Source organism: Salvelinus alpinus, chromosome 25 (genome assembly GCF_045679555.1).
Source record: "Salvelinus alpinus chromosome 25, SLU_Salpinus.1, whole genome shotgun sequence".
Classification (NCBI taxonomy): Eukaryota; Metazoa; Chordata; class Actinopteri; order Salmoniformes; family Salmonidae; genus Salvelinus; species Salvelinus alpinus.
In genome coordinates, this window is record NC_092110.1 from 24377280 (window position 1) to 24399503 (window position 22224).

At 43.2% G+C, this 22224-nt stretch overlaps 1 protein-coding gene and 1 long non-coding RNA gene across 2 annotated transcripts in view; both read right to left on the bottom strand.

Annotated features, from left to right (window-relative positions):
* Positions 1-261: 261 nt before the first annotated feature.
* Positions 262-22224, bottom strand: part of clic4 (chloride intracellular channel 4) — a 34231-nt gene continuing 12268 nt past the window's right edge. The window contains exons 2-6 of the mRNA XM_071366282.1: positions 8273-8382; positions 5655-5780; positions 5390-5496; positions 3725-3906; positions 262-2074 (exon numbers count right to left, since the gene is read on the bottom strand). Coding sequence (XP_071222383.1) covers positions 1910-2074; positions 3725-3906; positions 5390-5496; positions 5655-5780; positions 8273-8382 — 690 coding nt within the window. The 3' untranslated portion in view covers positions 262-1909. The remainder of the gene's footprint in view (positions 2075-3724; positions 3907-5389; positions 5497-5654; positions 5781-8272; positions 8383-22224) is intronic.
* On the bottom strand, positions 12362-14328 carry LOC139553696 (uncharacterized). Its single transcript, XR_011670706.1, has 3 exons — positions 13672-14328; positions 13024-13099; positions 12362-12791 (listed from the first exon to the last, which is right to left on the bottom strand). It is a non-coding gene; the product is annotated as an uncharacterized lncRNA (long non-coding RNA).

Genomic DNA, 22224 nt, shown 5'->3' on the forward strand with positions numbered 1-22224 from the left:
CACTAACTCAGAAAGCTAAACTTAGATGTGCATGGTCCATCTTTGTGAAAAATATAAAGTGATTTCAGAATATTAAGGCAAGTTAGCTGGCTAATGCATTGATCTTGTTTTGGAGTATACTCCCCTCTGCTCTGTCTCCCCTCAATCACCCATAACATAATGACATGTACAGTGACTGTAGGCCCACTAGGTAACTGATTTTAGAACGTATTGATTCTGTGTTCTGGAACAGCCCCTAGCAATCACAGCTACATACCAGAGTGCCAATAAGAGGTTTATTTCAATAAAGTCAATATTGTTAAAAAAAAAAGCCATGACATAGCCTGGATCTTTTCTTCTGACATTGACATACACATGTCGTCATTGCAGTGATTTTTGAAAACCTTCTGTGCAGGAGAAAACAAAAAAGGCCAGAGGAGATGTCTTCTAGTATTAAAACCCAAGCAGGTAAAAAATGCCTATTTTCTGAATAATCAAAACAAATATTTACAATTCCTTTCATGAAATGTGTATTACAACAAATGTCTGAAAAGATGGCGGCAAAACAAAGGGAGATAGAAAACAAAACAATATATATTTTTGCTTTATCCACACTAAAGCATTTTGGAACTACGAAAGAATACATTCACTACCTTTGAGAGCATTCGAAATAATGAGAAAATGAAATCCTACATGATATTCATTACATTACTTTTCTCCTCTCCCCGATTAATTTTCTCATAAATATCTTTAGTGTCATCTTTCCTGATGCCTGACTGCACATTACCGTTCTTCCGTATTCTATGGGAGAAAGAGAAAGTGTGTGGTTTTTATACTTCACTAGTTTAGATAGCAGGAGTCATTCAATCCACAGTGAGACCAGAATTAATGTGCCCTTTTTGGTGGCTGAAGTATAATATAAGCTACCACTGCTGCCAGAACAACACAAGCTAAAGACTTCCCTTCATGCTTTACAGGAGAAAATAAAAAACAGATGTTATTTCTGGTAAAATGGAGCTTCACTGCCCAGAGTGTCAGTGTCTATATGGAGCAGTGATGTGAGGCAATGCAGTGATGAAGTCTAAATGGTTGTTTTTTTTCTGCTAGATATTATCTAATATTTCATTGCTACATATTTCTTTAATCTCAGGTTCCATTGTCCTGAGCTGAAAACATCTCATCCAAGCACCTGGTACAGGTACATCGTGGAAAGCCCTGACTGAGCTCAGCATAAGGTCAAGGAGGAAAATGGTATCAGAGCATGGAAAACATGTAGCCTTACTTCTATTATAGTTATTGCAATTGACTTAAGCAATGCAACAGTAAAATGAAGCATATCGCACCAATATGTCAAACTCGGTGGTTTGGCCTAGCGTCTGTCTACATGCAGTGAAACCTGTCCTCATTTATCCTCTAGAGCCAAAAACACTGAATCTTTCAACACTTTATAAATCAACTCTGTAGCCAAAACACAAAATCAGCCTTGTAATTTTCACTTTCATAGCAAGCCTAAAAAGCAAATTAATATTGAACAGCTGAACGGAAAATAGAAAAACACAGGTTGTGACCATATTCCCATGAGGAGACAGAGGGTCACCCGGAAGGCCACTTCATAAGAAGTGTGTTTAGATTGCCCTCCAACACTGATAAGCTCTGATACACACCAGCCTGCGTCTGATCTGGGAGATCGCCATTCAAATCATCATATCAAAGAGAAAACAAAAAAAGTTATAAACAATGGACCGTCAGTAAACTTTCTGAGCTGCTTCATGTACTCAAGATATCTCCAAAGATAAAAGGGAAAAGTAAGAACAAAGGAGCTCATGCATTGTGTTTGCTATAAATGAGGAGAGAAGGAAAGGTAGTCCATAGTTTTCTTTCTCGTGTCTGAACAGACCAGTCCCAGTGTTGGGGGTAAGGGGGGGGGGGCCTATTTGATCAGCCTCTTGGCCACGTCTTGGTAGGCGATCTCGATCTCTTTGTCACTGGGGCAGGTGTTGGTGAACTCCTCGTGTGTGTAGGCGTTCTGCAGGTACTGCCAGATACCTGTCATGTCCTTGGGGATGTCAAAGCCTCTGTACTTCTTGGTCACCACCTGTGGATGGAGGGGGACATTGATTAATTAATGTATTCTTAGATAAACTTCTAGAGAAGAGGTCCCTCTGTAGGCCAAGGGTGGTACAAAATGATTTGGGTAGCAGAATGCATAAATCACTAAGTGCTCTGGGCTTTGCTGTGTCAAGATGTATTCTATTTGTCCAACATAAGCATTCAATTTTATCATAAGAATAGCACAGGTAGCTTAGCTGGGGGGTTACTATAGGGACTTCGCGAACTCAACTGTGTGTGTACACTGAGTATACCAAACATTATGAACACCTTCAAAATATTGAGTTGCGCATGGACGGGGCATTCGTCGGGGCATGGACTCTACAATCACCGCCTGGTACGGCAACTGCTCCGCCCACAACCGTAAGGCTCTCCAGAGGGTAGTGAGGTCTGCAGAACGCATCACCAGGGGCAAACTACCTGCCCTCCAGGACACCTACACCACCCGATGTCACAGGAAGGCCATAAAGATCATCAAGGACAACAACCACCCAAGCCACTGCCTGTTCACCCCGCTATCATCCAGAAGGCGAGGTCAGTACAGGTGCATCAAAGCAGGGACCGAGAGACTGAAAAACAGCTTCTATCTCAAGGCCATCAGACTGTTAAACAGCCACCACTAACATTTAGCGGCCGCTGCCAACATACTGACTCAACTCCAGCCACTTTAAAAATGGGAATTGATGGAAATTATGTAAAAATGTACCACTAGCCACTTTAAACAATGCCACTTAATACAATGTTTACATACCCTACATTACCCATCTCATATGTATATACTGTACTCAATATCATCTACTGCATCTTGCCATCTTTATGTAATACATGTACCACTAGCCACTTTAAACTATGCCACTTTATGTTTACATACCCTACAGTACTCATCTCATATGTATATACCGTACTCTATACCATCTACTGCATCTGCCATGCCGTTCTGTACCACCACTCATTCATATATCTTTATGTACATATTCTTTATCCCTTTACACTTGTGTGTGTGTGTAAGGTAGTAGTTGTGGAATTGTTAGGTTAGATTACTGTTGGTTATTACTGCATTGTCGGAACTAGAAGCACAAGCATTTCGCTACACTCGCATTAACATCTGCTAACCATGTGTATGTGACTAATAAAATTTGATTTGATTTGATTTGACAAGGTATCGAAAGCGTTCCACAGGGATGCTGGCCCATCTTGACTCCAATGCTTCCAACAGTTGTGTAAAGTTATCTGGATGTCCTTTGGTTGGTGGACCATTCTTGATACACACAGGAAACTGTTGAACATGAAACTATGTAGCGTTGCAGTTTTTTGACACAAACCAGAGCACCTGGCACCTACCATCATACTCTGTTCAAATGCACTTAAATCTTTTGTCTTGCTCATTCACCCTCTGAATGACACACATACACACCAATCCACGTCTCAATTGTCTTAAGGCTTGAAAATTATTCTTGAACCTGTCTCCTCCCCTTAATATACATTGAACGTAGTGGATTTAACAGGTGACATCAATAAGGGATCATAGCTTTCACCTGGATTCACCTGGTCAGTCTATCTCATGGAAAGAGCAGTGAGTATACAATGTTCTGTACACTCAGTGTATAATGTCATGTTTATTGGCCTCTGCTCTTACCTTGACGATGTGCAGCTTGGGAAGGAGGTTGCAGTCAGCCAGTGTCATGTTGTCACCATCCAGGAACTTGCGAGTGGAGATCTTGACGTCCTCAATGCTGTTGTGGTCGATCTCGTCAGGCAGTGGGGAGCGCAGGTACTCATCCAGCTTCTGCAGGGTCTTCAACAGCCCACGCTCCAGACCTACAGCAAAAAAAGGAACATTTATCATCTCTAACTAATGTGAAGGAACATTTTATTGTTGTGCTTTTCTAATAACCAATTTTACTGGGTTCTTGCAAGTGACTGATTGTGCCTGGGAGAAATCCTCACCATCAGTATAACCAGTTTGGCTCAGCTTGGAGAGAAGAAGCCTTGTGAGGTATTGGTCGGTCACATGCATGAACCAAACGTTAATGATGAATTAATGATGAAAAATGAATAAGCTATATCAAATATAACTTGTCGTGTAAGCAGTATATAAGAGAAGTATCGGGACTGCCCCGGCTGAGCTGCTGACAGACGTGTACTACTTGGTGCATTACGTTTGTTGGAACCTCTCCAGCTTGCTGATACTAAAGAATGATTCATTTAAGATTGACTTCAGGTGTCCCTGGTGGTAATTTCCAGAACACTAGCACAACAACTGTCAACTGCATATAGCATTCACAAACCAGCCTGCCTGCATTGTGTTGAGTATTCTAGACCACTTTTCAAACCGACACTACAGGATACACACAGCAGTTCTGTAGTCTCCCACGCGAGGGCAGCATTTTATAGCAAGATGGCAGAACTTAAGCTGCCTTGCTGAAGTACTTTGAGAGAGTACATTCCTTGATCCCAGTTTTGACATTATCTTGAGGAGCCCAAATAAGGAGTAGTTCATACAACTAAAATAGATAGCAGGGGTTGGACTAATTGTGGTTCACTGAGCAAATTCGACTTATTGGAATGTTATGTATTCAAGCCAGTTGGAGAGTGTGTGACTGGGCATATTGTGTTTTACATTTTACAGTGTGACTGTCCTATAAATAGGGCATGCTTATCATTCAGATATGACTTTCAGCAATAAAGTACTGTTGACATAGCCCAGAAGATATTCAAAGCCAACCATCACGACAGGTCAATATTTCCACAGGGTGGAGAATAGAAAGAAACCATACCATCCAAGATACCAGAGGACATGAACTGATACTGTGTCATAAACAGCTTACCCCAGATTAACATGGCATACAGACAGAGAAACAATAGCCAATATGACTGAGGCAAAGCTACAGTATACTGTCATCTGTTGTCTTGTACAAAACATGTCTGTTGGCAATATATTTATAGCTGTGGCATGCCTGTTAAACAAAAGCCAGGGGAGACAAGAGAGTTGCTGTGAGCTCATTTCCAGACCATCTCGCTCTGTTGTTTTTACCAGGCTTTTGGTTGTTTCTTTAGAGAGCCCAGCCAGGTGACATGGGGTACAGGGGGAAAGTGGCAGGAATGGTACTGGGGACAGAGAGGGGCCACCACGGAGAACAAAAGCTCTATGTTGACATGGCAGCCCGCCCTCCCCCCCCGCGCTGTCACCCAGCCACCAATGACCTCAGGCTGCTGCTGTCACCTAGCAACCACAGAACTGTTGAAGCACATAGGTTTATGTGTGTGCTTGTTAATTATGTTATAGGGAGTGGAAGCTCACCTTCGTTGGCATTGGGTTTTGAGTTTTTGATGAAGGCTGAGAACTTGGCAAAGATGTCCATCCCAGCTGTGTTGGACTCAGGGTGTCTGGCACTAAGCTTGGTGAACCTACACACACACACACACACACACACAAACAGATGACACACCTGGTTAGATCTCAAACAAGCAGAGTGTATACTGTAACCTAGGTATCTACACTTGAAGGCAGTGTGATGTGCCTAGTAGGCGTGACGAGCTGTTACCACCCAGACGAGATGACTCACTTGGGTGGGCTGAGGACATCCTCCAAGAACTCCTCTATCTTGTTGACATCTGTCTTGACCTCCCCGTTGAAGGTGATGAAGGGAGGGTGTGTGCCTGGGGCCAGGTTCTGGAGGTCTGCAGGCTTCCTGGGAAGAGGAGAAGACAGGGGATTTAGTGGGCATGTCACAACACACTGGTAAATACCCATATCAGCCAAATGCAATGCATACCTTATATTGTGTAAAGCCCTTAATGTTGTTGAAATGTCTGTCTTGTTTGTATGGATGACTTTGCTGCAAAACCAAGTTCCCCCTGGGGATAAAGTTTTATACTACTACTATACAACTGAGACGTCACTGATTACTCACTAACCTATCACTTTATATCCTTATAATCCATCTAGTCTCGGTCTAGTCTTTGACAATCATCAACAATCATTAGTGTTATTCTGTTTCTTCCCAGGGTCCAGTTCTATTGCTTTCTCAGGTCAGTGGAGGTGGCTGTGGCCCACGGACAGGACACAATTCCCTGTCCCAGTTCCATGCTCAACTGTTCCAGACTTTTCTAGCCCTCTCTAGCGCTCCCCTCGCACACACAGACCCTGGGCTGGAATTTATTTTCAACAGGGTTGTGTACGTGTGTTTGTGCATGTGTGTGTATGCCAAGTTCATTCCGCTGTCCGCAGTGCTCAGAGCAGGCTTGTTTTGTTCCAGGTGTCTGGGAGGTGAGATATGATGAGAACACACACAACATAATGAGGATGTGATGAAGGACCTGTCAACAGCACAAAGCCCTTTGTCATGTTTCATAATGATCCACACAAACCAAATCACTAAATTACGAAGGAAAATAAAAACCTTTTTAGGTCATACAGTGTAGAAGTATTAGCATTGCCATGACTGAGTTAATTGACTAAATAATGTGGAGCAAATTAACTTTGATGCAGAGAACAGCCTACCACTGACCTATCCATAGAGAGTGCTTCACATGCAAGCCAAGTCAAAATGCAATGTGATGTGCGTACGTACAGTGGTTAAGATGTCCCTATAAGGGGAGATGTGAAACACACTCATAGGACCAACAAGTCACAGGGGCACCAAAACAGGAAGTGACCTCAACACTTTGGAATGAGCACAGGAAGCACACTTGCCCCATGGCAACATTAAGTGGGAGGAGGTAAAAGTGTTCTCTCAAGAAGATAAATAAAAACGATTTAATCATAGACATGTTAGTCATTGAATTGGGCCAAAAATAGTTTTCCATACCAAGGTTGCAAAATTTAAGATTAGAAATCGTAATTCTACATCTTTCCTTACTAAGTGGGCTACTCACAATCACATCAATGTGGAATGGTAGTAAATAAAATATAATGTCTTTGAGTTCCATATAGTAATAAAAAGGGATAAAATAAGACAAACTCTTTTGCAATACTTTGCCTTTCTGTTGACTGGAGAAAAAGTGAAGCCTTTATCAGTCCTGGTCTGAACAGCTGAACAAAGACATGTTTGACAGAGGGGGAAACAAACACTGTTAAGTGGGCGGACATCCTCCACTGCCTTTTACAAGACCTCCAGAAGCTTGTTTCCCATTACACACCACAGACATAGACGTACATGCGCAAATACATTCACAGACACCCACAGACAACATTCACAGACACCGAACGACAACATTCTCAGACACCCACAGACAACATTCACAGACACCCACAGACAACATTCACAGACAACATTCTGGTGCCTTCAGAGGTAAAAAAGAAGGTTGCTATTGGTACTACTCAGTCTTGTCTTGTCTAGATTACCCTCAGGACCGACCCTGGCAGAGGTAGCAGTGTTTCTGAGCTCTCTCAGGAGAAGAGATGCAAAGCGATAGAAAAGCATCTAGTGGGTTAGCTTTCCCCTCTAAACCACTTCATCAGAGAGCCTGCTGTATACTGGACTGTCTGAGTCAAACAGCAATGATGAAAGGCCCATGGAAATTAAGAGTTCATTTGACCATATCTGAAAATAATCACACATATGCCAGCAGCCTTGGCCTGGGAAGAGGAAAAATAATCAGGTTGACTCATAGAGGGACATAATGGCTGGGTAAGGAGCTGCCAGGCAGCATTACAGTGAACATGAGGAAGAAAGTTTTCTGTAGTTCCAGCCGAGGCTAAATAGTGTTCAAATTACTTTGGGAGGGGAAGATGATCCTTTTAGATCCTGTTTTAGAGTAAGAAAAATAACATCTAGGGAGGAAGTAAGCACAACCTCAATTAGCCCCTCCAAAACGCAGCTTGTTTATTTTCCAGATTTCTCAGGTTTGGAAAGGTCATGAGAAAACCAAATAAGCAATTAGGGCGGTGTGGCTGTTTGAGGTGTGGCTGGATCAAAGTGTTCTGCTAGGCTGCTACGGTCTTAGTGGAGAGCCCAGAAAAGCTCTGAGAGCCAATGAAAGAGGAGAGCAGAGAGAGAATATTCCCCTGGCTTTCCAGGAGCTAGTTGAGAGCTGAGGAGTAGCAGGCTAATCCCTTCTGGGGGACTGAGCTAGCTAGATAGTGTGGCGTGTGTTGGAGGAGTGAGCAAGCGAACTAGTGTGATGTCTGGTGGAAGAGTGAGCTAGCTAATGTGACGTGGTGGTCTGGTGTCTCCCTCACCTCTTCAGGTCCACTGTGGTGACGTTGAAGACCACTCCCTTCAGCCACAGGATCATGAAGAGTCTCTGGGAGAACGGGCAGTTCCCAATGCTCTCGCCATCACTTCCCGCCTGAGAGAGAGAGAGAGGGAAAGAGAGGGCGAGAGAGAGAGAGGAGAAGAAGGTTAGATTAGGTAAGACTACATCACCATCATTCACATGGCATTGTTTTCACCTTAAAGAAGCCTTTCACACAACCACAAAGAAAATGCACCATGGCTGGAAGGATAAGAGGCAGGGAATCCAACATCCAACATCCAACAAGATTTAAATGGCTCTTGTAAACTGATCGCAATCAAGTTAAGGTTGAGCCTTAAAATGGATAAAAGTCTTGGAACACTGATATTATCAGACCTCTGTTCTACAATCTCCAATGACCAGCGGTGTTTTACTGCACTGACCTATTTTGAGCAGACAATTATTCTTTCACACAGATTAAAGACTAGCTCCCTGAGTCCCAGAGAGCAGGCTAACCTCTGTCTCAAACCCTTTAGCACACTTCCACAGCCGCCTCCATTCATCCACACTACCAGGCAGCCAAGTGGAACACAAACCCCTGAAGTGACTGAGAGGGAGCTGGACAGCTTCTTGTTTCTTTAAACCTAAAGAGAGAGTCTGATATATTTGAGTGGGAGGGGGGATGATACAGTATGTCTGCCAGTGTCTAATCACTGTGCTCAACCATCACCATGACAACATCACTGAAGGTATTTTGATTTGTAACACATGCATGTTGATGTGTTTGATGTGTATTGAATCGTGTATACAGGGCTATTCTGTGAGACAATTGGTCTCAGCATGAGTCCCTGTGAAAATAAAGGTTAAATAAAATGTAATTTATAAAATGAACAATCGACTACATGCCATCCAAACAAGAGACGTGGACAAACTAGGCAACTGTTCTCAGACAATCTCTGGACGTGGGGAAAAACAAGCAACTACCCACTAGTACAGGCCCACTTTCACGTTGGGGATTTTCCTTACCCAAAATAGATCTGCCACCTTCACCTCCCTTTCATGACAAACTACTACTGTGCATTATGATAGTGTACACAGGCCTCCAGCCCCAGCAGTAAAAACAAGGCAGTGAGAGAGATATTCTAAACACTCCGCTGGCAGACACACTGTCCTATAAACACACCAGAGATCTCTCCAACTACCACCGCAAGCACACTCTCCCTCTCTCACTCCCGCTCATCCACCTCAAGCTGGTCTATATCAATGATGCTCTAGAGCACAAGCAAATCCCAGTTTCCAGCTTAGGTTGTGTGTGCAGAAATAGTTGTGGGAGTAAGAAAAAACGTTAGATCGAAGAGAGGGAGTTTTTGATGCAACTCTCCTCCTCTCATGTAACATTAATATGTTACATGTGTGTAGTAATTACTAAATAGGAAAGTGAAATGAAATATTCATGAGTAAAGATCTTGCTTGTGTAAACAAACATACTATAGCTGGAGGAGCCAATCGCCGTTGAGATTGACACCCAAACTACAAAACACAAATAATTTGACTGTCACTACAATGTCTTCTCTAGGCCGTCATTGTAAATAAGAATGTGTTCTTAACTGACTTGCCTAGTTAAATAAAGGTTCAATAAAATAAATAAAAATGATCTGACATTGGCCCCAATGTTCCAGTTCATTATATGCCTCTTCCTCTTTTAAGAGGATCAACTCAAGCATGGTCTCAGCCCCTTTCACACTGTCAACATCTTCCCCCATTCCACATTTACAGAACTGGTTATGGAGTGTTCCATAGACGGTGAGCACATAGAAGAATGCCATTCTTCTCAGTGCCAGTTAATTCTGAAGAATGCCCAGTATTCATTCATTCAGAAGGACAGGGACTGAAGGTAATAGGAGCATTAAGAAAAGGAATGTATCTTTTCTCACTGTCTATTACTTTAGCAAGTCTTGGCTCACTGAAAGGTGGCATGCTCATCAATTTGTCTCTCCTTGACAGTCACTTTGTAGCCTACCCTCCCTTCTACCTAGCCTCCTGTCCATCTCTTTCACTTTCTCATTCCATGTCTCTCCCTCTGGCCAGTGCAGAGGGCATCTTGAGGAAGGGGAAATTCCTCTCTGAGATTCAGGACCGTTCCAATGTCAAATACACTAATTAAAATGGCATACCACAGCCTTTTGAGTAATGGACTGGCGGAGCTGTGCCAAGATAGGGCTGGGCTTCATGACACATTTATAAAACTTTATTTTTTATTCCCATGGAGCTAACGTCCCCCTCTACCACTAGAAATCCGATAAATAATACCTATCCAAAACCTTTTTCAAAAGAGGTACGGCCTGAAGTGATCTTGTGAATGAATAGGGAACTTTGTTTCCAGAATGTTCCTGGCAGTGTGTCCGGCTAACAGCACTCTGCTGGTGTGTACAGACAGTCTGTTTGTCTCTCTGTGGTGTGGAGGCCCAGTGTGTTCTCTCTGTTTGATCTGCCTGCTGGCTGTCCTACAGGCTGGAGTTGCTGCTCTGTTGTTAGAGCTCAATTCAATAAATCAAAAGGTTGGATTAGATCACAGCCTTTGTTCAGTGTCCCCTCCTTATGATTCGATTCCTGTGTATGAAAGGCTTGCCATCAAATCGTATTGCTCTGTTTGGAACCTCAGGCAATTGTTATCTAACAAGAGACCAGTAGCTGATACTTGTGGGACTATAGAGACAACAATGTGTTATTTTCTGCTTTTATCCAGAGATTGTATTCTTGTTGGTTACTATGTGTCAGGGGTAGGAATGACAGCAAAACATGGTGACTATTCCCATGACGATGGAGGCCAGACTCATAATAAATAACTGCTTATCATTGCACAGAGATAACCAGGTGAATGGCATCTTTCAGAATACAATGGTACGTAAACATAAAGGACATGGACCGTGTCTGAAATCTGTCTTGGTTACTACTTACTTAAAGTGCATACTGTGTACTATTTATCACGTACTGTTTGGTAAAAAGTATGCCACAGGCGAAACAGATACTTTTGGTGCATTCAAGACAACTGGGAACTCTAAAACAACGAGCTCAGACTGTGAAAAATCGCGACATCAGTGATCTTCAGCTCAGAGAAGTCAGAGGAAGTTTTTTTCCCAGTTGTCTTGAAAGCACCATCAGTTATGGCTTCACATATGAACCGGACAGGATCATTTATAGCCCCACCCAGTGACCTTTCTCCATTGCCTTTCACTAACACCGGAGTGTTGTTTTGGGCTAACATTAGCTAGCATTTAGAACAACGTATTTGGGGTAAACTTGTGTACCGTAGGTCTATGCAAGTATCAATTGAAGAGTCAACTGAAGCTTAAAAGGAATGGGAGATGAAAAGCGCTATAGAAATATTATCAATTACTATACCAAAGATGGTTTATTTAGAACAAAAAAATAGAACAAAAATCTCTGACGAAGGCCAAGAGGCCGAAGCATAAGCTTCGATAGAAAAAGTGATGCTAGCAAGAGCAGTGTGTAAGTTTCTTTTTCCTTTCAAGTTATCTAATCGTTACCAGGCACCTGCAACAAGATAGCTCAGATGTACGAATGTATTTTTTAATGTTGAAAGTAAAACACACCAACAGTGGATGTACTGGTATCAAATAAAATGTTTTATTACAAACAAGAAACACATTTCAATGAAAAAAACTGAAATCCACGAAAAAATTACTTCACGGGCCTCCCGGGTGGCGCAGTGGTCTAGGGCACTGCATCGCAGTGCTAGCTGCGCCACCAGAGTCTCTGGGTTCGCGCCCAGGCTCTGTCGCAGCCGGCCGCAACCGGGAGGTCCGTGGGGCGACGCACAATTGGCATAGCGTCGTCCGGGTTAGGGAGGGTTTGGCCGGTAGGGATATCCTTGTCTCATCGCGCTCCAGCGACTCCTGTGGCGGGCCGGGCGCAGTGCGCGCTAACCAAGGGGGCCAGGTACACGGTGTTTCCTCCGACACATTGGTGCGGCTGGCTTCCGGGTTGGAGGCGCGCTGTGTTAAAGAAGCAGTGCGGCTTGGTTGGGTTGTGCTTCGGAGGACGCATGGCTTTCGACCTTCGTCTCTCCCGAGCCCGTACGGGAGTTGTAGCGATGAGACAAGATAGTAATTACTAGCGATTGGATACCACGAAAATTGGGGAGAAAATGGGACAACATTTTTTTTTACTTAAAAAAAAAAATATATACAAAAAATGACTTCACCAAAAACATTAGAAAATGAATAGCTAAATTAAATGATATACAAAATACATAACTACTTCATGGCCTCTAAAATAGTCATAAGACGTGCCTCCCTGGCACCTCCTTCTCCAGACTCCACATCTGGACCTTTCTGGGATGGAGAGGAGCCCACAGCTGCACCTTGGGAGGATGAGATGATGTCCAAACCGGTGGGGTGATGAGTGGCAGCCCCCCAGCGCCTCATCCATCACCACTTCTAGGATGCAGCTGTGGCCTCCCCTCCCTCAGTGCTGACTCCAGTGGGGGGAGCTTTCAACTCCTGAAAAATGATCACTTTCAGCATCAAAACATACTACATGTAAAGCCCTGGTATTATGCCAATTACAGTACATTTCTCTGGAATACGTGAACCTTTGTCACATGTTTCTCTTCACACTTATATACATGAATGTGCAGTTGAAGCATAGGAAATATATTGGAAAGTGCTGGTGCTCTCAGAGAAAACTTTATTAGCCAAGTACAGCACAGCAATAAATGTCAAGCTAACATACTGTGTATTTTTGCTTAAGGTTCTCCCACTCCTTTTTCACCCATGCAGGTGACAGCTCACACTCCTTCACGTAGATTCTGAAGAGACATAAGATGAAGTACAACATTAACCAAAACATGAGCAAAGTAGAGTTGTGTGAACTTTCTGTAGATAGCCAGACTGCCACATACATTATCAAATTGGAGCGCCAAGGTGAAACAGTAACGAGTGCATTTTACCATTACTTACACCATAACAGGTTATGTGTGCAATGAAACTAGACCCATTCAGGCGGTAACCATTCAGGTATAAACTAATATTGCATGGCATGAACACTACAATCAGCTCAACGCAGATGAACCAACGTGAGGAGAACTAGAAGAGTTGTTGGGACCAGCACCGCTGTGGAAAATAGAAATGTAGGCTACCGCGTTACTAACGTTATAGCTAGTGGTATTTACAAGTAGCAGCTAGCTAGCTAACATTAAATATTAAGTTGTCGCTCAACAGCAAGTAACCCTGTAGCTAAGGTTACTGTTCTAACAGTTAACTTCTAGACCTACTAAAGCATGTAACTAGCTAAAGGCATGGCAGGCTGCAGATCTGTTTTCAAATATGTATGTACGATGAAATAGTTGTGATAATTTTAAGGAGAACAAAAACGACTTACATTTGAACACCACCGTAGAAGCTTTGCTATTCTCCATCTTCCAAGTTATTTACTCAAAACTTGCAGCCCCTCCTCTTCCAATGCATTGTGGTTGTGAAATTCACAAAAAGTGTGCAGCGAATGCGTCATTGCGTTGTTCCCGCTATTCGTTCATTTCAGTTGGGCATCACCATATCTAATTGACAGCAAATTATCAGCTGTCGTCAAATCCGAAATGAGTATGACATCCAGGCATTTAAAGTATATTTGATTTTCGAAATGTCCCATGCTCAAAAACAGCCTACTTTTTAGGACTAAAGTATTGGTATTTGGACACAGCCGTGGATTTCAGCCATGTTTAGTATATGAATGGAGTGAGCAGCAGCTTTAGGAATGAGCTCATCTCCTCTCCTCAGGCTGCAGAGCCAGTGGTCAGAGATGGCCAGCCACAGTGCAGCAGCTGAGAAACCCTTTATCTTTGTGTCAGAACATGGCAGGGATGCGGTCTACTGGAACTGCAGCAGCAAAGAGCAGACACAGCCCTCTGACTTGTGTTTCCGGCAAAGAACCTAGCCCTAGTCTGCTATTCCTACTGAGACTCCCTGCAGCCCTACCTTCTCTGAGACAGAGGAGAGGAGAGGGAGAACGGTGTAGAAGGAGGGAATACAGGAATAGAATAGACTGGTGGAATTAGCATAAACCTAGTTAAGGAGAAAGGGAGGAGAAAGGGAGACAAAAGACTAGATTGAGTGGGTGAGAAGTGTCTAGGGGAAAAGAAAGCAGAGCGCAAACCACACCCCTCTCAGCACTGTTAGCTTCAGAAGCAGCATGCTGCTTGGCACTCTCCTCTCATCCTTCTTCCACAACCTCTAACAAACTCAAACTGTTTTTATGACATAGGAACAGAGTATGTGAGCGGAGTTGAGCTGTTGGAAATCCAGCTCATGAAGTCACTCCATGTCCTTTCCAACGGCTCGCTCCACGCTCACAGGAAGAAAAAAAACTACCGCTCCAAATTCGCACCAATCATTAAAATCACAATTTAACCAACATCCATCTATTTTTGTGACTACCTGGACCTACCATTTGGTTTTAAAGTATTGAAACCAAACCATATGATTTGAATGAAAAGTATTTGAATAAACATGAAGGTGAATGTAAGAAGGTCACAATTTCAAATAGGCTAAATGTCATATTAAATGTCACGTTGTATAAATGATTGGAGACACGCGCAGGAATACGTAAGAGGGGATTTTAATACTCGACCCAAAAATACAACATGCCATGAAAGGCACAGGGACGAAGCCCAAAACAAACACGTACACAAAAACACAGGGCTGTAACCCAAAAAAAAGAGCGAGGTTAAAACTTGAATAAATACAAGTGACCCATAATAACAAGTGCACAACAATACACGGGATGAGACCCATAATACCGAGTACACAATACACTCAGCACAGGTACTGACAAGACCAACAAACTTGGGAACAATAACCGACAAGACAATTGTGAAAAGAGGGCACATGTATACAATTACTAATCAGGGGAATTGGAATCAGGTGTGTGTAATGAGACAGTTCAGTGTCACTGTAACCCGTGTCTGAAGCCCTTAATTGTCAATGAATCATGGCTTAGTTCTGTCTCTCTGAGTGGTGGAACAGGCCATCTTAACACTATTCTCTCTCAAGTATCCATTGCTCTGAGCAGTGTCTCAGAACCGTTACATTCCCCAGTGTGAATACAGAGGTCCTTGTGGGGAATAACAAGCAGGAATATGGAGGAAAGGCACAGAGCTCTTTTGTTTGTGGACAGTTCTGTGGGTGTCAATGGATAAAAAACAGACCAATAAAATTTGAAGTGAGGGAAGAAATTATTTTGGGCCAGCACCGAATATGGTCATGAGATCACAGTTTCCAGAAAACAAACCAGAACCTGGGATTCAGCAGTAATCGTAATTTCACATGTTATATGTGGTAAGAACATTTCAATCCCACAGTACTTACTTAGAAATATTACTGAACAAGTATCATTCACTACACGAAATAGCCTAGCACTATCCATTTATCTTCTTACTTTTCATGTTAAAATTAGTCAGGAGTTGCTAATGATTGCATCATATTCCACATAAACTCCTCGGAGATTCCACATTGTCCCAATGTTCTTTTGCTTTGAATAGGCCCATTTCACTTACAGCAAGCAACACGTGCTACAACAGCTGACAATTACCAATGAACGTTAGGCTTTTGGTATCAAAGTAACGAGAGAACCTGAATCAACAAAGAGACACGGATCGACACGTGTATGCACACACACGCACACAAACGGTCACGTCACACACACACATAGCTGTCTGTCCGTTGGAGAGGATGACTCATGCCGAAGTCACAGAATTTCCAGGGACGCCCACCGGCGCACAATGAGACCTCAGTCAGTCCCTCCCCCCCTCCCTCCCCCGTCTACAGGAGACACACATACTGCCATGTCACCAGTGGAGAGGTCATAGATTATGATATCACTTCCCCCCTGACACGGTCTGATGGTAGAGCTACTGGTGTAAAGACCATCTTGAGCCATGTCAAGACTGATAGTACAGTAGGTCACAACTATATTGAACAAAAATATAAACGCAACATGTAAAGTGTTGGTCCCATGTTTCATGAGCTGAAATAAAACGTGCCAGGATTTTTCTATTTGCACAAAAAGCTTATTTCTCTCAAATCTGGTGGACAAATTTGGTTGCATTCCTGTTAGTGAGCATTTCTCCTTTGCCAAGTTAATCCATCCACCTGACAGGTGATGCATATCAAGAAGCTGATTAAACAGCATGATCATTACACAGGTGCACCTTGTGCTGGGGGCTTATGTTCCCTCTAAGCTGCTTGCGTGTGCAGGCGCACAGTAGCCCAAGACTGAGAGAAGCATGAGATCGAACTTCACTCAACTTTCTTGAGTTTTCCCTGTTAGTTAACACTATTAATGTTTCCCTTTACTGTGGCAATTGTGATCGAATCAACGCAATATTAGCCACTTTCAATGCAACATACCGAAACAAAACAAACTATGCAAGATGATGTTGTAGGCAGAACGCATCAGAGTAGGATTCTATTAAATACGACGTAGCCCGTACTCTACACAGACCAGTGCAGCATAACCAATCAGAGCTGCAGTAAGTCTATATGCAAATAGACCTTTGCCATATATGGATATGTGCCATTTACATTGAACTGGTGTCACGTTCCTGACCTTATTTCCTTTGTTTAGTCTTTGTTTAGTTGGTCAGGACGTGAGCTGGGTGGGTGTAGTCTATGTTATGTGTTTCTTTGTTTAGGTTTGTCTTATTGGCCTGATATGGTTCTCAATCAGAGGCAGGTGTTTTACGTTGTCTCTGATTGGGAACCATATTAAGGTAGCCTGTTTTCACTGTTGGTTTGTGGGTGATTGTTCCTGTTCGTGTGTTCCTGGTTTTTCTGTGTTCACTAGTTCGGGACTGTAGCTTCGTTGGTTTTTCGTCTGTTTATTGTTTTTGTTCATATTGAGAAGTATTCTAATAAATTATGGATACGCACCACGCTGCGCTTTGGTCCTCCTCTCCTTCGACCGACGAAAGACGTTACAACTGGACTGTATTTACAGCTGTAGTCGTGAGTAGATGCGCTTGTTTTGAGATCAAAGCGAGAGCTGCATGTAGACACGTGTGCACATTTTGTTCATATTTTGCTAGTTAGTGCGCTATTAGACCAGTTATAGATCATTTGTAGTCAGCAATAGGGGAGTGATTTCTTCCTACAAGAGCACAAAACGTGTACATTTACAGACATCTTTGAAAAGCGAGTCAAGTAAAGAGCTTTTTTTTGTCTCGAAGGGGCAGTGTTGTATTTTTAGACAGGCTTTAATAAGCTAAATAGCCAATAGGCAGAAGGTAGCAGAATTTGTCTGATTCTCTATAATAATGCATTTATTTTGTAAAGTGGTTTCTTGCATCAAACAACACAAAAAACGTTTTTTTTTATGTAGGCCTACATTGAACATCCCACATTGGCTGCTACTGTAGGCTGAATGACAGAACCGCTATTGCCATGTTAAAATGTTATGGGATACATTTTCTCCATAGTTTTTGATGGTAGGCCACTCTGGTAGGCCTACATTATGACCAAATAGCCACACTACCAAATAGCCACACCCACTTGGCCACTGTTAAAACTAACTTAAAGCAGGTACAGCCTCAAGTGTTCACAGTAAACGCGCACTGGAAGTTGCACAGAATTTTCACAATGTTCAAGTTTGCTCAGTGCCGAAAACAATTTGAGGGAACATTGCTGGGGACAATAAAAGGCCACTCTAAAATGTGCAGTTTTGTCACACAGCACAATGCCACAGGTCTCAAGTTTAGGGAGCGTGGAATTGGCATGCTGACTGCAGGAATGTCCTCCAGAGCTGTTGCCAGAGAATTGTACCATAGTTTTAGAGAATTTGGCCGTATGTCCAAACGGCCTCATTACCGCAGACCATGTGTAACCACACCATCCCAGGACCTCCACGTCTAGCTTCTTCACATGTGGAATCGTCTGGAAGGGGGGGGGGGGCACTTTAGTGGGTAAAAACAGATTCTTATTGGCTGGGTCTGGCTACCAAGTGGGTGGGCCTATGCCCTCCCAGACCCCTGCCCAGTCATGTGAAATCTATAGATTAGAGCCAAATTATTTCATTTCAATTGACTGATTCCCTTGTATGAAAATCTTTGAAATGGTTGCATTTTGCGTTTACATTTTTGTTCATTTGGAAACTATTCAGATACATTTTTCAATTTTTTTGTTACGTTACAGCCTTATTCTAAAACATATTAAATCGTTTTTTTCCTCATTAATCTACACACAATACCACATAATGACAAAGTGAAAACTGTTTTTTAGAAATGTTTGCAAATTTATTACAAATAAAAAACTGAAATATCACATTTACATAAGTATTCAGACCTTTTACTCAGTACTTTGTTGAAGCACCTTTGGCAGCGATTACACCCTCGAGTCTTCTTGGGTATGACACTACAAGCTTGGCACACCTGTATTTGGGGAGTTTCTCCCAATCTTCTCTGTAGATCCTCTCAAGCTCTGTCAGGTTGGATGGGGAGCGTCGCTGCACAGCTATTTTCAGGTCTCTCCAGAGATGTTCGATCGGGTTCAAGTCCGGGCTCTGGCTGGGCCACTCAAGGACATTCAGAGACTTGTCTCGAAGCCACTCCTGCGTTGTTTTGGGTCGTTGTCCTGTTGGAAGGTGAAACTTCACCCCAGTCTGAGAACCTGCTTCAGAGCACTCAGGACTTCATCAAGGATCTCTCTGTACTTTGTTCATTTTTCCCTCGATCATGACTTGTCTCAGTCCCTGCCGCTGAAAAACATCCCCACAGCATGGTGGTGCCAGGAATCCTCCAGATGTGACGCTTGGCATTCAGACAAATGTTCAATCTTGGTTTCATCAGACCAGAGGATCTTGTTTCTCATGGTCTGAGAGTCCTTTAGGTGATATTTGGCCAACTCCAAGCTGTCGTGCCTTTTACTGAGGAGTGGCTGGCCACTCTACCATAAAGACCTGATTGGTGGAGTGCTGCAGAGATAGTTGTCCTTCTGGAAGTTTCTCCCATCTGTCACGCCCTGACCTTAGATCCTTTTTATGTCTCTATTTGGTTTGGTCAGGGTGTGATTTGGGGTAGGTATTCTATGTTCTATTATTTGTATTTCTATGTTTTGGCCGGGTAGGGTTCTCAATCAGGGACAGCTGTCTATCGATGTCTCTGATTGAGAACCATACTTAGGTAGCCCTTTTTTCCACCTGTCTTTGTGGGAAGTTGACTTTGTTTATGGCACACACATAGCCTTTAGCTTCACGGTTTGTTTTGTAGTGTTTATTGTTTTTGTCGGCATTTCCAATAATAAAGGGATATGTACGCTCACCATGCGGCACCTTGGTCCTCTTCCTTCAACAGCCGTGACACCATCTCCAAAGAGCAGGTATTCCCAAACTGGGGTACGCAATGCCGCCGTGGGTACGCCCCCAAAAAATCAAATTTTTAACAAAAATAAATATATACAGTGGGGAGAACAAGTTTTTGATACACTGCCGATTTTGCAGGTTTTCCTACTTACAAAGCATGTAGAGGTCTGTAATTTTTTATCATAGGTACACTTCAACTGTGAGAGACGGAATCTAAAACAAAAATCCAGGAGATGTTTTAAAACAATTACTGTTTCGCATTCAAGCCAGTGAATTCTATGCGTTACAGCTGGATGAGTCAACCGACGTGGTGGACCTGGCACAGCTTCTGGTATATGTCCATTATGTTTATTGTGGGTCAATTAAGGAAGACATCCTCTTCTGCAAACCACTGGAAACCAGGACAACATGAGAGGATATTTTTAAAGTACTGGACAGCTTTGTGACATAAAATTGACTTTGGTGGTCAAGATGTGTTGGTATCTGTACTGATGGCGCAAAAGCCATGACAGGGAGACATAGTGGCGTGGTAACGCACGTGCAAGCAGTTGCTCCCGTCGCCACTTGGGTACACTGCAGCATACACCGAGAGGCTCTTGCTGCCAAGGGAAAGCCTGACAGCCTGAAAGACGTTTTGGACACAACAGTGAAAATGGCTAACTTTGTTAAAGCAAGGCCCTGAACTCTCGGGTATTTTCTGCGCTGGTAATCAAGGGGGAAAGTATTGACACGTTTTTTTGAATTGAGAGACGAGCTTAAAGTTTTATTCACTGACCATAATTTTCACTTGTCTGACCGCTTGCATGATGACGAGTTTCTCACATGACTGGCTATCTGGGTGATGTTTTTGCTCGCCTAAATGATCTGAATCTAGGATTACAGGGACTCTTTAACTCTCCTCAAAATTGAGGCTATGATTAAGAAGTTATTTTTTTGTGTGCAAATGAACTCAAGCTCAATTGTCAAATGTAATATAACAAAGCACCTGAGTGAGCTGGCTGCGCAATTTACGCAGGTACTTTCCTGAAAAGGATGACACAACTTGATTCGTTATCCCTTTCATGCCCTGCCTCCAGTCCACTTATCATATCTGAACAAGAGAGCCTCATCGAAATTGCAACAAGCGGTTCTGTGAAAATGTTATTTAATCAGAAGCCACTGCCAGATTTCTGGATAGCGCTGCGCTCAGAGTTTCTTGCCTTGGCAAATCGCGCTAAGACACTGATGCCCTTTGCAACCACGTACCTATGTGAGAGTGGATTCTCGGCCCTCACTAGCATAAACTAAATACAGGCACAGACTGTGTGTGGAAAATTATTTAAGAGTGAGATTCTGTCCAATACAACCCAACATTGCAGAGTTATGTGCATCCTTTCAAGCACACCCTTCTCATTAACCTGTGGTGAGTTATACACAATTTTCTATGAACAAATAAGGTGTGGGAGGCTTACAATGATGGCAAAAAACAACATTTGAGAGTGCGCTGACGCTGGTGCTACGCAGCTGGAGGTTGAATGTTTGAAGGGGTATGGGACTATAAATGTTTGGGAACCACTGCCATAGAGGAACTATGGAGCTCTGTCAGAGTTACCATCGGGTTCTTGGTCACCTCCCTGACCAAGGCCGTTCTCCCCCGATTGCTTAGTTTGGCCAGGCGGCAAGCTCTAGGAAGAGTCTTGGTGGTTCCAAACTTCTTCTATTTAAGAATGATGGAGGCCACTATGTTCTTGGGGACCTTCAATGCTGGAGACATTTTTTTTGGTACCCTTCTCCAGATCTGTGCCTCGACACAATCCTGTCTCCAAGCTCTACGGACAATTCCTTCGACCTAATGTCATGCATTGTCAACTGTGGGACCTTATATACACAGGTGTGTCTTTCCAAATCATGTCCAATCAATTGAATTGACCACAGGTGGACTCCAATCAAGTTGTAGAAACATCTCAAGGATGTCTCTGCTGTTTTCAATCAGGATCTCAGCGATCACTGCCTCATTGCCTGTATCCGCTATGGGTCCGCGGTCAAACGACCACCCCTCATCACTGTCAAACGCTCCCTAAAACACTTCTGCGAGCAGGCCTTTCCAAACGACCTGGCCCGGGTATCTTGGAAGGATATTGACCTCATCCCGTCAGTCGAGGATGCCTGGTCATTCTTTAAAAGTAATTTCCTCACCATCTTAGATAAGCATGCCCATTTCAAAAAATGCAGAACTAAGAACAGATATAGCCAAGGCCTTGGTTCACTCCAGACCTGACTGCCCTTGACCAGCACAAAAACATCCTGTGGCGGACTGCAATAGCATCGAATAGTCCCCGCGATATGCAACTGTTCAGGGAAGTCAGGAACCAATACACGCAGTCAGTCAGGTAAGCAAAGGGTAGCTTTTTCAAGCAGAAATTTGCATCCTGTAGCTCTAACTCCAAAAAGTTTTGGGACACAAGTCCATGGAGAACAAGAGCACCTCCTCCCAGCTGCCCACTGCACTGAGGCTAGGTAACACGGTCACCACCGATAAATCCATGATAATTGAAAATTTCAAGAAACATTTCTCTACGGCTGACCATGTTTCCTCCTGGCTACGCC